This window comes from Ictidomys tridecemlineatus, chromosome 6 (genome assembly GCF_052094955.1).
Source record: "Ictidomys tridecemlineatus isolate mIctTri1 chromosome 6, mIctTri1.hap1, whole genome shotgun sequence".
Lineage (NCBI taxonomy): Eukaryota > Metazoa > Chordata > Mammalia > Rodentia > Sciuridae > Ictidomys > Ictidomys tridecemlineatus.
Genome location: NC_135482.1, coordinates 4658925 through 4672341, shown reverse-complemented (window position 1 = coordinate 4672341; position 13417 = coordinate 4658925). Strand labels below are relative to the sequence as shown.

The following is a 13417-nucleotide window of genomic DNA, read 5'->3' as shown; positions in this document are numbered from 1 at the left end:
ACACTCCATGCAAATGAGATCCCAAGTGACAGGGACAGCCAGGCTTGTCTCTGACAAAACAGCCTCCAAGACAAAAATGGGAAGAGACTAAAAGGTCGGGAAAAGTTCATCAAGAAAAGCTAATGTTCCTAAATATATGGGCCGTGACTGCCAGACGACAACTCTGATAAGGGAGAAGCAGGCCCAAATCTGATAATAGTGGGAGACCTCACTACCTCTCTCCCACCAATAGACAAAAAATCATCCAAGAAGCATCAGTTACACTGAACTGTAGATCAGAGGACTTGACAGACATGTTACAGGACTGACAGAATGTTTCATCTAACAGCTTCAGAATATACGTACTTTTAATTAGCATATGGAACTTTTCCCAAAATAGACCATATTTCAGACTATAAAACAAGTCCAATAAATTCAAAAACTGAAATAATTGATTGCATCTTATCTGATCACAATAGAATTAAATTAGAAATCAACAGCAAGAGAAATTTCAGAAATTATACAGAGAGATCAGACCACACACTACTAACTGAACACGTCACTGAAGAAGTGGGGGGAATTCAAGATTCCTTTAAACAATAGAAATGGGATCACAACATATCAGAACTTCTAGGACACAGAGAAAAAGCCCTACGATGGAAGTTTATAGCAATGAGTGCCTATAACAAAAAATATCTCCAGTAAATAATTTACCAATGCATCTCGAAGTCTCAGAAAAACAAGAACAAATCAAACCCCAAGTCAGTAGAAGGAAAGAAATAATAAAAATTAGAGCAGAAATAAGTGAATTAGAGACTGAAAGAACAGTACAAGGGAGCAACAAAACAGGGTTGGTTCTTTGAAAAGAAAATTGACAAAACTTTAGTGAAACTAACCAAAAGAAAGATAGAGAAAACTCAAATAAAATTAGAGCTGAAAGGGGCTGGGGCTGTAGCCCCGTGGCAGAGCCTTGCCTGGCATGTGGGTTTGACCCTTTGCACTGTATGAAAATCAACAAATAAAATAAAGGCATGCTGTCGTTCACCTACAGCTACAAAATATTTTTTTAGAAAAATTAGAACTGGGCTGGGGATGTGGCTCAAGCGGTAGCGTGCTCATCTGGCATGTGTGTGGCCTGGGTTTGATCCGAAGCACAACATACAAACAAAGATGTTGTGTCCACCAAAAACTAAAAAATAAATATTAAAAAATTCTCTCTCTCTCTCTCTCTCTCTCTCTCTCTCTCTCTCTCTCTCTCTCTTTAAAAAAATTAAAAAAAGAAAAATCAGAACTGAAAAAGGTGACATTACAGCTGATGGCACTGAAAGTAAATAAAAAAGGATTGTTAGGGAATATTTTGAAAAACAATCTATGCCAATAAATAAAAAAAAGGTCTGGATCCTATGGTCTACCAAAATTGAACAAAGAAGATATAATAAACCAAATAGATCAATAACAAGTACTGAGACTGAAACAGTAACAAAAAGTTCTCACAAAAAAGAAAAGTCCAGGACTGAATTAATTCATGGCTGAATTTTACCAGACTTTTAAAGAAGAATGAACACCAGTGCTCTTCAAACTATTTCATAAGTTAGAAACAGAATGGACCCTTCCAAAGTCATTCTACTAAGTCAGTATTACCCTGCTAACAAGACCTGATAAAGACACAACAAAAGAAGGACACTATAGATTGATATCCCTGATAGCATGGATGCCAAAATTCCCAATAAAATACGCGCAAATCAAACTCATTAGCACATTAAAAAGATCCTACACCATGAGTAAGTTGGTTTCATTTCAGAGATGCAAGGATGGTTTGACACGTGCAAATCAATGAACATAATATAGCACATATAAGGAACTAAAGATAAAAAAAATCACCTGTTCATCTCAATAGATGTAGCAAAAGCCTTTGACATGATAAAAGCCCTGAATAAATTAGGTATAAAAAATCATACCTTAACGTAATAAAGATAAACCCATAGCCAAAATAATACTGAATGAGCGTTTCAGACTGAAAGCATTTCTTCTAAGATCAGGAAGGAGACAGGGTGCTCATCTCACCATTCTTATTCAATACAGTACTAGAAATTTTGGCTTAAGCAATTAAGCAAGTGAAAGAAATAAAAGGGATACAAGCAGGAAAGACAGAGTCAAATTATTCCTGTTTTCTGGTGATATGGTTCTTTGTATGGAAAAAATTCTAAAACTATAAAAAAAGACTTTTAGAACTGATATGTAAATTCAGGAAAGTAGTAGGATACAAAAATCAACATATAAAATCATAAGTTTTCTATATAACCAATAATAAATTTGCTGAGAAAGAAATCAGTAATGTAATTTTGTTCACAATGGACCCCCCAAAACACACACACACACACACACACACACACACACACACACACACCTAAGTAATAAACCTAACTACAGATGTGAAAGACCTATACAGTGAAAATTACAAAACAAAGAAGAAAGAAACTGAAGACACTAGAAGGTGGAATGATAGCCCATGTTCATGGATTGGGGGACTTAGTATTGCTAGATCACCACACTTACCCAGGGGATCTACAGATCCAGGGTAGTCTCCCATCTAAATACCAATGACATGAACTAGGAAAAAAACAAAAACTAAAATTCACGTGGAATCACAAAAGACCCCGAATAGCCATAGTAATCCTGAGCCCAAAGAGTAGTGCTGAAGGCATCACGTACTTGATTTCAAAACGTACTGCAGAACCCTTGTAACAAAAACAGCATGGTGCTGGCCTGAAAATAGGTGTGGAGACTAATGGAATGAAATAGAGGACCAGAAATAAATACATGCATCCTCAGTCAATGATTCTTGACAAAGGTGCCCGAACCTACACTGGATAAAGAACAGCCTCTTCAGCAAATGGTGCTGGGAAAACTGGATATCCTCGTGGGAAAGACTGAAACTCGCCCTCTCACCGTGGATCAAACACCTTAATATAAGATGCGGAAATCTGAAACTACTAGAAGAAAACACAGGACACTTCAAGATCTCAGTATAGGCAGTGGTTTCCTGGATGGGACTTCGATAGCTCAAGAAGCAAAAGCAGGAATTGAGAAATGGGCTGACATCTGATATAAAATCTTCTGCACAGCAAAGGAGACAGTCAGCAGAGTGAAGAGAGAGCCTGTAGACCAGGGAAGATCTGAAGAGAAGTAATATCCAGAATATATAAAGAACCCAAAAATCAGGCGGGTGTGGTGCACACACCTGTAATCCCAGTGAATTGGGAGGCTGACACAGGAGGATGGTGAGTTCAAAGCCAGCTTCAGCAACTTAGTGAGGCCCTAAGCAACTCAGCGAGAGTCTGTCTCTAAAAAATATATAAAAAGGGCTGGGGATGTGGCTCAGTGGGTAAGTGTTCCTGGGTTTAATCCTCGGTACCAAAAACAAAATAACCAAAACCAACACCAACAAAAACCTCCAAAATTTAACAAAAATAAAAATAATCCAGTGAAAAAATAGGAAAATGTCCTGAGTAGATTCTTCTCAAAAGACACACAAGTGAATAATAAATTTTTAAAAATTCTCAATATCTTTAGCTATCAGGGAAATGCAAATCAAAACTACACAGAGATTCCATCCCACCACAATTAGGATGGCCGTTACAAACAAACAAACAAATAAACAAACCAAAACTAGGGGATGCTGGATGCTGGATGTGGAGGAAAAATCCTCCTACACTGTTGGTGGGAACGTAAATTAGTACAACCACTACGGAAAACAGTGTGGCATTTCCTTAAACTTCCCTGGGTCTACAGCCAAAGGAAATGAAGTCAGCCTTCAAAATGGTGCGTGCATTTCCACATCTACTGCAGCACCGTTCACAGGAGCCATGGGGTGGAGTCAGCCCAGGTGCCATCAACAGATATGGATAAAAATACGCTTTATGTACACAGTGGAGTACGATTCAGCCATTAAGAAGAAGGAAATCGTAACATTTACAGGAAAAGGAATGGAACCAGGGGATATCAGGTAAAGCAAAACACATGCAGAAATACAAGTGCTGCTTGTTTTCACTCCCGTGTGAGGATAAAGATAAATAAAAATTAAACCCACAATGAGCAAAACACAAAGATGACCTCAAAGTCAAAAAGGGACGACTTGGGACTCTGACTGGGGCTGGTGGGAGGGTGGAGACAGGGGCAGGTGAAGGGAGGGCAGGGAGGACGGCTGACCAAGGCCCTGTACCTGCCTGTGCAGAAATGTCCCTGCGGAACCCGTTAACGGGCACCACTAATGCATGTTAATTAATAATGGTAACAAAGAACACAAGCGCCAACAATCGGCCCGAAGCTGTCCCCGTCTGTCTCAGTGGCTGACTCCAAACAGCCTGGCTCCCAGCAGCCCTGACACTGGGATCCATTTTCTTCCTTTTAAGGGAACAACCGTCTTCTTACCTTAGACAAATCTGCCCATCTGTTTTTCGCTTTGATAACAAGATACTGATGAGCCTGTTCGCAGGCTAGTTCAGAATCCGCAACTTTCTGTTTGGTTCTTGAAAGAAAAAAAAAATAATAAATAACTGTGTTTAAATTTAATGGGCTCATGAATCTCCTGAGGGGTTCTCCTACCCCCTATCTGCTTCAAAGACACCATTAAAGTCTGTTATTTCACATCTGGTCTAACTTAATTCTTAAAATACAGTCGCATTTCCCCAGCTGCATGGTAGGGAAGTCTTCTTAAATTTTCTAAGTCCTTGTTTATTTTCAGATAAATGCTATTCAACTTTTTTTTTCTTCCTCTTCCCAGAGCACAAAACAAACAGGGCTCATTTCTTCTCAGGGTAGGAGGGAGTATCACACAACATTAAGTGTCTTAGGAGGAAAATAGCAGAAACCTTTTCTTGTTTTTTTCTGGGATTTGCAAGTTGGAGGGAGAACGCCGTCTAAGCGGACAGAGGGGCCCGACCCGGATGGCGGCCTGGGCTCCGGCCTCAGCTGACTCAGCGCCATCCAAACCCTGCCCCTGTACTCACACAATGATGCTGGCTGCAGTCACCTGGCCCCGGGCCTGCCTGGATGGGTGGCGGGGACACTGTGGAGACGGTGGCTGAGGAACCTGGGTGTCCTGAGCAGTCCTCCCTCTAAAGCCAATCTGGGAGGGCACCTGGGTCTGCACTGGGCTCCGGCTGGCTCCCGCCCCGTGGCCTCCCTTTGGCTCCCTCCGGAGGTCCCTGACGGCCGTGCTGCCCCCCACAGCGCTGGGCCTCACCTGCTTTTCTGCGCCATCTCTCCAACTGCCTACCGGACCCCACAGTCACGGAATTTCGAGGGTGGGAAAGGATCCAAACTCCACCGCAGTCCCCACCCCTGCTTCACCCCCAGAGCTGGGGAAGGTCGCGGGGCCTTGTCACCCTTTTGCTGACAGGATCTTGAAGTCCCAGTGAGGTCCTGCCTTCACCTCTCCATCCCCCAGGGCCTGCTGCGCCCAGGTGCCCACCTGACCTCCCCGGGGGCTGTCTCGAAGCCCCAGGGCACCGCTGCCTGGGCAAGCCAGGGCCTCCCACCTCTCACCCACCAAGCACCCGGCCAAGGGCCCCGCAGCTCCCGGGCCACACGGCTCCGCTGGTCCTGAGTGGCCTGGCTCAAGCCAGGAGCCCCTGGGTTTTCCACCATTTCTCCTGGTTCTCACTGGGCGCCGGTGCCCCTCGAGAGGGAGCGGGGCTGGGGGGCCTCTTCCCGCCGTGGCCTGCTCCTTTCTCCTGGCTCATTAGGCCTCCTGACCACCAGCCCTTCAGCCACAGTACGCGTGGGCACTCACTCGCCGGGCACTCGGGCCTGCAGGCTTGGTGACCAGCACAAGGACAGTCCAAGTCCTCAGGAGCTACCGCTGTGACAGCCACCATTGGGGACAGACATGCTGAAATAAGCAGCAAAAATGACCTCAGACCCCACCCGAGCACCTCAGGAGGGCAGGGCGCTCTTCAGCAAGAGGGCGGGGGCTGCTCTCTGAGACGTCATGCCTGTGTGACACCCAGGCCATGCCAGAGTCCTGGGGTGAGCTCTGCTTCCAGGGAAGACGGAGTAGGTACCCGGCACCTTCCCCTCCCTCCCCGACAACAGAAAACCCTGCCCAGAGCACAACATGGGACCTGAGGGCTGATGGAGGAGGAAATCTAAACTGAAGGACGTCAGACGTGAGTTTCCTGGGAGTCCGACTTGCCACGATCCCAGCTCAGGTAAAAGAGCAGCCCAAACGCTGCAACTGTGCGAGGTCGTGGAGGGAAAAGATGCAAGACCACGTCTGACTTTCTGACCCAGAGCCAGGAAGGGGGCCTGCAGCACAAAAGCTGTGAGGCCCCATTACTCTCTTCAACCATCCTGGTCCTGGTCCAGAGGGAGCCCCGTCAGGACACTGTGCTTCCATGGTGGGGTTCGCAGCCACGCTGGCCCCGGAGGTTCTGAAGACTCTGGGTTCTTCGGTCCCACCAGAGGGGTGGGGGTCAAGGAGAGTCGGGGAGGTCTGTGTCATTTTCCGCCTCTCTTTCTCTCTTACCACGTTACCCTGAGGGTGGGCCCAGTCGTGGGAAGCGGCTGAGGAGAGGGGACCAGAGATGATCCCACCTGGACCACAGGGGCAGGGCAGGGAACGCACACAGGCAGCCAGAAGCCAGCACCACACGAGAAAGAGGTCTAAGCCCCATGGTAAGGTACCCAAAGGAGACAGGAAGAGATGGTGCGTACAGGTATGAGTACTCCCCAAATTTGGCAAAAGACTCAAGTATGCATAGTCAATAACACGCACATTTCATTCGTCTCGGCGACTCCATGCTTAAACGCAGCATGCTCACAGGGCTGAAAACCACCACTGTTCACGGGACTGCTCACCACAGCTGGCGAGGAGGCCAGAGGACCGTGGACAACACTTTTTAAATGCCAGAACTGTCAACCCCCATATATCCTGCAAAAATACCTTCTAGGAATGAAAGAGAATAAAGGTACTCCCGGGAAGGCACCTGAGACGACTTGTCTGCAGCAGCCCTGTCCTAAGAGACGTGCTGAAGGGTGCTCCCCAGGGGAAGGAGAAGGTACAGAGAGGACCCGGAGCCTTAGAAACAGAGGAGGAGCGGCACAGGTGCTAAGGTCTGCTGACCACAGCACACCGTCTCTCCTCAGAGGGCCAGAGCACAGAAAGCAAAAATTGATAGGACTAGAAGAAGAAACAGAAAACTCCAGTTATTGTCATTGTCCTCTCTTAGTCATTGATTGAAGAAGCAGACAGAAAGCCAGCAAGAATTCAGAGGACCCAGACAATGCTAGCAGCCAACTTGATTGATTCTTCCAGAACACTCCGCCCAACTCAACAGAGGACACCTTGTGCATTCTCCAGCTGGAGCACATCAGGGTCCTAAAACAAACTTGTAAAAGGACTGAAGTCACCCAAAGCCTATTCCTTATCAATAACTGAATGAAACTAGAAATTAACAACAGAGAAGTATTCGGAAACTGTGCTAATGTTTTAAATTAAACAACGTAATTCTAAATAATCCATGGACACAAAAGCATGCCTCAAGGAAATGAGAAAGTATTTTGAAGTGAAGGAAGACAACAACTCTAGCACATCCAGATTCGGGAAATGCAGCTGAATCGGTGCCCACAAAGAAACTTGTGGCATTAGGAGCTTATATGAGAAAAGAATGGACTAAAAAATCTGAGTTTCCAACTTTAGAAAACAAAAAGAAGATAAAACTATATTCACAACAAGCAGAAAGAAGGAGCTAATAAAGATAAGACCACAAACCAGTGAAACTGAGAGCCGGAAAGCAATGGAGCAGGCTCAATGAAATGAGTAACTAGTTCTTTTAAAAGATCAATAAGATTGATAAATCTTAGCTAAAATGATAGAAAAATGAGAAGATGCCACCTATCAGTATCAGTAATGAAAGCAGGACTCTTCCTGAACACTCCACAGAGTTTAAAGCAATAATAAGGAATTACTATGAAGCATTTATTGCCCTTCGTTTGTCGACTTCGATGAACTGGACCAACATCTTGAAGGACTAATTACCAAGGCTCACTCAGGAAGAAATATGAATGACTCTGTGGCTACTAAACAACTGACTTATAGTTGAAGACTTCCCAACAAAGGTCACTTCAGGACTTGATGGCTTTATTTGTGAATTCTAGAAAATGTTTAGGGAAAAACAATACTACTTCTCTAGAAGCCAGAAACGAGGTGAGGGGAATTCTTCCAGTAGTGTGACGCCGAAGCCAGGACTGCACTATTACGACTGCTCTTCTTCCTAGAGGTCATCCAAAGAATAAAAATGTTTGAAATTAATTTCTTTATAAAACAAAGGTCATTCCCTCCTGCAGTGACAGTGAGGGTCGGGACCCGCCTACATGTCTGTTGTACATCGTAGGGTTTTAGCAATGTTGGTTTTGATCTTACTTATCTATTTCATTATCCTGAAAGTCTGTGATCATGGCTCGATTGTTCCAAACTAAGAAAAAGAGATCGTGATAAGAAGGAACAAAAAATGATGGAATTGCCTGCAGGAGAGAGTATACCAAGGCAGGCCACCACCAGCTCGTGACCCTTCGGTTCTCTGGCTGTAGTGTTTTACAGTCTCTTTCCAGAAAACAGTAACAGCATCCACCCAGTGTCTTAGTAGATTGCAGTGAACACTGTGAAAAATTCAGAGGCCTCACTTCATGCTTAACTGGCTAAGGGACGAGAGTGAGCAGGAAGCTTCCCAATCAGAAGATGATGGCACAGACGGAGGACGGCTCAGGCTGCCAGGGCGAGGCACACCCAGCACAGAAGCCCAAGCTCCCGATGAACACGTGATACCTTTCTAAGGGCAAAAATTCTCATCAGCTAATCATTCAACAGCAAGGATGGGTCCTGCGATCCTCTGTGATAAGAAGCTGCCCCGTCTCATTTTGTGAGGAGGACACGTGACAGTACCCGTTCAGCTTCTGTGATGCTCTTGCACCTGAAGGTACTTCATGGGGCTGTAAGTGGGCCAGCCGTCAGGGCGGAAGGCAATGGATGAGGGGGGAATGCAGCGCGCATCGGAGTGGCCCTTCTAATTGGTATTCATGTATCTAAACACAAAAAGGCTTTGCGGTTATGAAGTAAACAAGACGGCGGACCCTCTTCCTCAAAGTCGTGTTTCCGAAGCGTTGTGTGTTGATGACGCAGGTGGAAGTGAAGGCCGGAGGGCAGAGGGGCCCAGGGGAGAGGCCAGAAGGCACCCGCCCACCTCCCAAGTCTGCTCTAACCCCTCCTTCACTGTGGAGTCAGGTGGACGGCCTCCTTGCAGGCCTCAGGGTGGCAAAGGGGCAGGACACGAAGCCCAGCACAGCACCTGGCCCTGTGTGGACTTCAGAACTATCATTCCCCGACCCCGGAAGCCAAGCCAGGCCCCGCTGGCTCAGCCTCTCCTGCTAGGTGCCATGCTCCCTCTGGATTTTTCTAGAGCACGCTCGACAGCACATGAACCTCCCTGCCTGCTGACACTCCGCCTGGCACACCTGCCTCTGCAGGGCCTGCCGCTCGCCTCCCCTCCACACCCACCAGGCAGCCCCTCCTCCACAGGCATCTGGCCCAGCCTCCCGAATGTGCTCAGCTCCCCCCTCGGATTTCCCGGGCCTTGAATGACCTTGCCTCTGGCCTGCACCTGGGGGACTCCCACTCCCATTTCAAGATGAGTGACATCTTCTCGCCTGAGCACCTCATTCGCCCTCCTGCCCCCCTTGGTTCCTGTGGCCTTCAGTAATCCTGCAGTTCAGTGTAGCTCTTATGTTTGTTCCTGTCTCACGTTCAACCGTGAGCCCCCTACACGGGAGCAGCTGGGTCCTAGGCATTTGCACCACCCCGCCCTGGGGCAGCATCCCACAGAGCCCACTCTTAGTAAACATCTAATTCAGGGACAAACAAATACAAATAAGGAGGTTAAGTCACTGGAGGGGGAGATCACATGTTGTGATGGAATTTCCATGTCCCTTCTGCACACACCCTCCTGAAACTTCTTCGGGAGGATTTGTTTGTTCTGTGTCAATGTCAATGTTGTGAGGTCAACCTCAGATCAGAGCCCCTTGGAACCTGAGCGATCGGGTGCAGGTGTTCAGCTCACACGTCACATGATCGTTTCACTTGGAAAGAGACTGCAGTCTTTTCTTTTTCTTTTTTTTTAAAAAGTATCAGTTAAAATAAACCCTAAGAATTCAAGAGGGGAAATTTAATGAAGTTCAAGACCAGAGGGCCTCCTGCAGCCTCGCCAAGTGTCACGGCAGGCTGGCACAGTGGCCGTGGCTTATGGGTGCTCCCTTTGCTGGTCAGAAGGGTGCTTGCCTGAAGCCCTGGGGCCAGGAGCAGGTCCGCATTATGCTGGGTCGTCTCGTCAGGAAGCGCACCTTGCCGCCACCACTTCACAACACGAACGAACGTGATAACCACGGGTCAAGGAGGGGCTGCTCATCACACCTGTCGGCACTCAGCAGGCCTCTGCAGGAGCTGCCTGTGACAGGTGTGGGGGGCTGGGGGCCCCACTATGCCTCAAGACACATGCATCTTGCAGAGAGGAGGCCGAGAGTACAGGGCACTGGGGCTCCGCGGAGCACTGAGGGGTGAGGCTGTGCAGGGTGGGCAAGGGTGGGGGGCAGCACTGCTGTGAGGAGCTGAAGGTGTCCCTGCATCTCCTAAGGCAGTGGGCTCGGCCAGCATCTCAGTCCTCCCATGGCCTGTGGCTGCCCCACTCCCACCTCGGGCATGATCAACATCTGGAGGGGAGGAGACAGGAGCATCTACCAGGGAAAGAGCATCTGCAGGAAGGTGACCAGAGCCAACTCTTGTGTGGCCTTCCCTGGCCTGCCGCTGGCCCCGGGGAGGGGCTAAGTCTTTGGCAGCATTCAGAGTGCATAGGCGTCTCCCAAGCCGCATTCTGTCTCTCTCTCTCTCTCTTTTTTTTTTTTTTTGGTGGGGGGCAGGACTGGGGATTGAACTCAGGGGCACTCGACCACTGAGCCACATCCCCTGTTTTGTATTTTATTTAGAGACAGGGTCTCACTGAGTTGCTTAGCACCTCACTTTTGCTGAGGCTGGTTTTGAACTTGTGATCCTCCTGCCTCATCCTTTCCAGCCACTAGGGTTACAGGTGTGTGCCACCGTGCCTGGCTCAAAGCCTCATTCTTATTTTTTTAAATATCTTTTTAGTTGTAGATGGACACAATATCTTTATTTGTATTTATGTGGTGCTGAGGAGTGAACCCAGTGCCTCACACGTGTGAGGCAGGCGCTCTACCACCAAGCTACGGTCCCAGCCCTCAAAGCCTCATTCTTGAAAAGCTTAAAAAAAAAATACACATCTGACTTCAGATTAATTAATGGACAGAAAAATAAGTGTAGGTATATACTGGAATGCCTCAAAAAAAAAAAAATACTGGAGCTGGGCACAGTGGCCCATGCCTGTAATCCCAGCAGTTTGGGAGGCTGAGGCAGGAGGATTGTGAGTTCCAAACCAACTTCAGCAACTTAGCAAGGCCCTGAGCAACTTAGCAAGACCCTGTCACTAAATAAAATATTAAAAAGGGCTGGGGATGTGGCTCAGTGGTTAAGCATCCCTAGGTTCAATTCCCCGTCCAAATAGAAATACCGGAAAGGAGTCCTGTGAACATCAATGATGCCCCGGAGGAGGTCGGTGGCTGTGTGTTCTGCTCACTGTGTGTTGACACATGCCTTGTTGCAGCTGCTGGCCAAGCCCAGGCGCATATGATGCGGGAGAGCACCGCCCCTTACCTGATGAGTCTTTGAGGCGCCTCATCTGTTCTGGGGGTTCTCTTCTCACACAGATGTTGAAATTCCCGGAAGTTTAAAGTGACGGTAACCCTCAAGCCAAGAAGGCCAAGGAAACGCTTGAACTCCGGCTCCTTCAGGTTGAGCCGGAGCTGCAGCAGCAACTTGTGCAGGTCGTACATGCTGATGATGCCGTCCATGTCGGTGTCCATCTTGAAGAAGGCAGCGTAGGCGTCCTGAAAACAGAGCGCCGCTCAGACACACACCACTCCCCACTGCAGGGGCAGTGCACAGCACGGGGCGGCGTGGCCAGGCTGCCTGCTGCTCTGGAGAGTCCACCCTGCCCTGCCCTCCCTGCAGGCTCTGCTTTTCTCAAGAGCCACACATTGCTCTCCAGCCCTCTCTCTGTCAGGCCAGGAGCCAGAGAGGGGACAGAGTGGCTTCTCTGTCCCTTCCACTCTGTGACACCTGTGCTCCTGCACCCAGAGTGAAAAGAGCACACTGTGACTTCCCAGGACCATCAGACCCTGTGCATGTCTTGATGGAACTGCCGTGAGGACTGGCCACTCTGTCCTGGGCAAACAAATACCGTGCTGCATGTCACCCAGAGGAGACCCCCAAAGGCCAGGGCTCTCTTCAGGGCCTCTGCCCAGGCCCCCCTGCTCGGTCCATGGCGCTGAGGGCAGATGAGGAAACAGAGGCTCTGGGTCTCCAGGGCTCCACCCTGGAGGCAGGTGGCTGTTGCAGATCCCAGCTCTGCCACCTACTAGCTGTGGGGACTCAGGACAAGACATTTAACCTTGCCACATTCTCTAAAGTGGGGATGATAGAGAAAGTTCCTCCACCCCTGCAGGTCCTTGTGGGGACTGAACACACTAATATATGCAAAGCTCTTACAGTGGTGCCTGGCACAACCAGTGCTCTAAGAGCTGTTTGTCACAACTTCTATTGCCCAAGGTCACACGGCAGGGTGAGGCTGCCTGAGCCAACACCTGTCTCTCCCCAGTGCTTCCTATGTCAGGGCTTGAAGAGCTGTAGATGTGGCCTCAAGCTGCCACTTCCATCAGCATCTGATTCGGGGCCTCACCCGGGGGTTATCTGGCCATCTTGGGGACTGCCCCGTCCTTTGTGGTACAGCTCTCCTCCACAAGGGGCTGTTAGGATATAAAGCAAGCCCTGCTTTGACTCAGAGTCTAGAGAAGGGTTCCTGGATTTGGGGGACAGGCCTACCTGTATTCATTCACCAAACATTTTCCAGCACCTAATATGTGCAACCACTGTGCTAAATACTGTGGAAATTAATTGGAAAGCTTCTGCCAGGCAGCGGGAGGAAGGTCAGACCTAACCAGCCCGCAGCCCCTGCCTGAGGGTTCACCTGACCACAGCCCAAGCCTCTCACACCCTCCAGCCCACATCTCCAACAGTTTGGGGGCATTTCCTCTTGGATGTGGAAGCAAGCAGAGTCCTGCGCTGAGCCGCTCCACACTGTAGACAACAGTGGCTTTCAGGCTGCACCTGCCCCGAGCAGGTGCAAAGGACTTCTGCAAGGCCCAGAATGTCCTGATGTTGGAAATTCAGGGCTTGTCAAAAAGAGTGGCCCAGCCGTGCAACAGAGTCACAGGGCACAAACTCATAAATAATCCGGCTAATAAAAAATCAGCCTCT

General features: G+C 48.4%; 1 protein-coding gene across 9 annotated transcripts in view; it reads right to left on the bottom strand.

The window, feature by feature from the left end:
- Positions 1 to 13417, bottom strand: part of Efcab6 (EF-hand calcium binding domain 6) — a 212782-nt gene that overhangs the window by 64453 nt on the left and 134912 nt on the right. For all 9 annotated transcript variants that reach the window (XM_078052585.1, XM_078052592.1, XM_078052584.1 and 6 more), the window contains 2 exons: positions 11756 to 11988; positions 4411 to 4507 (listed from right to left, as the gene is read on the bottom strand). In XM_078052585.1, coding sequence (XP_077908711.1) covers positions 4411 to 4507; positions 11756 to 11988 — 330 coding nt within the window. The remainder of the gene's footprint in view (positions 1 to 4410; positions 4508 to 11755; positions 11989 to 13417) is intronic.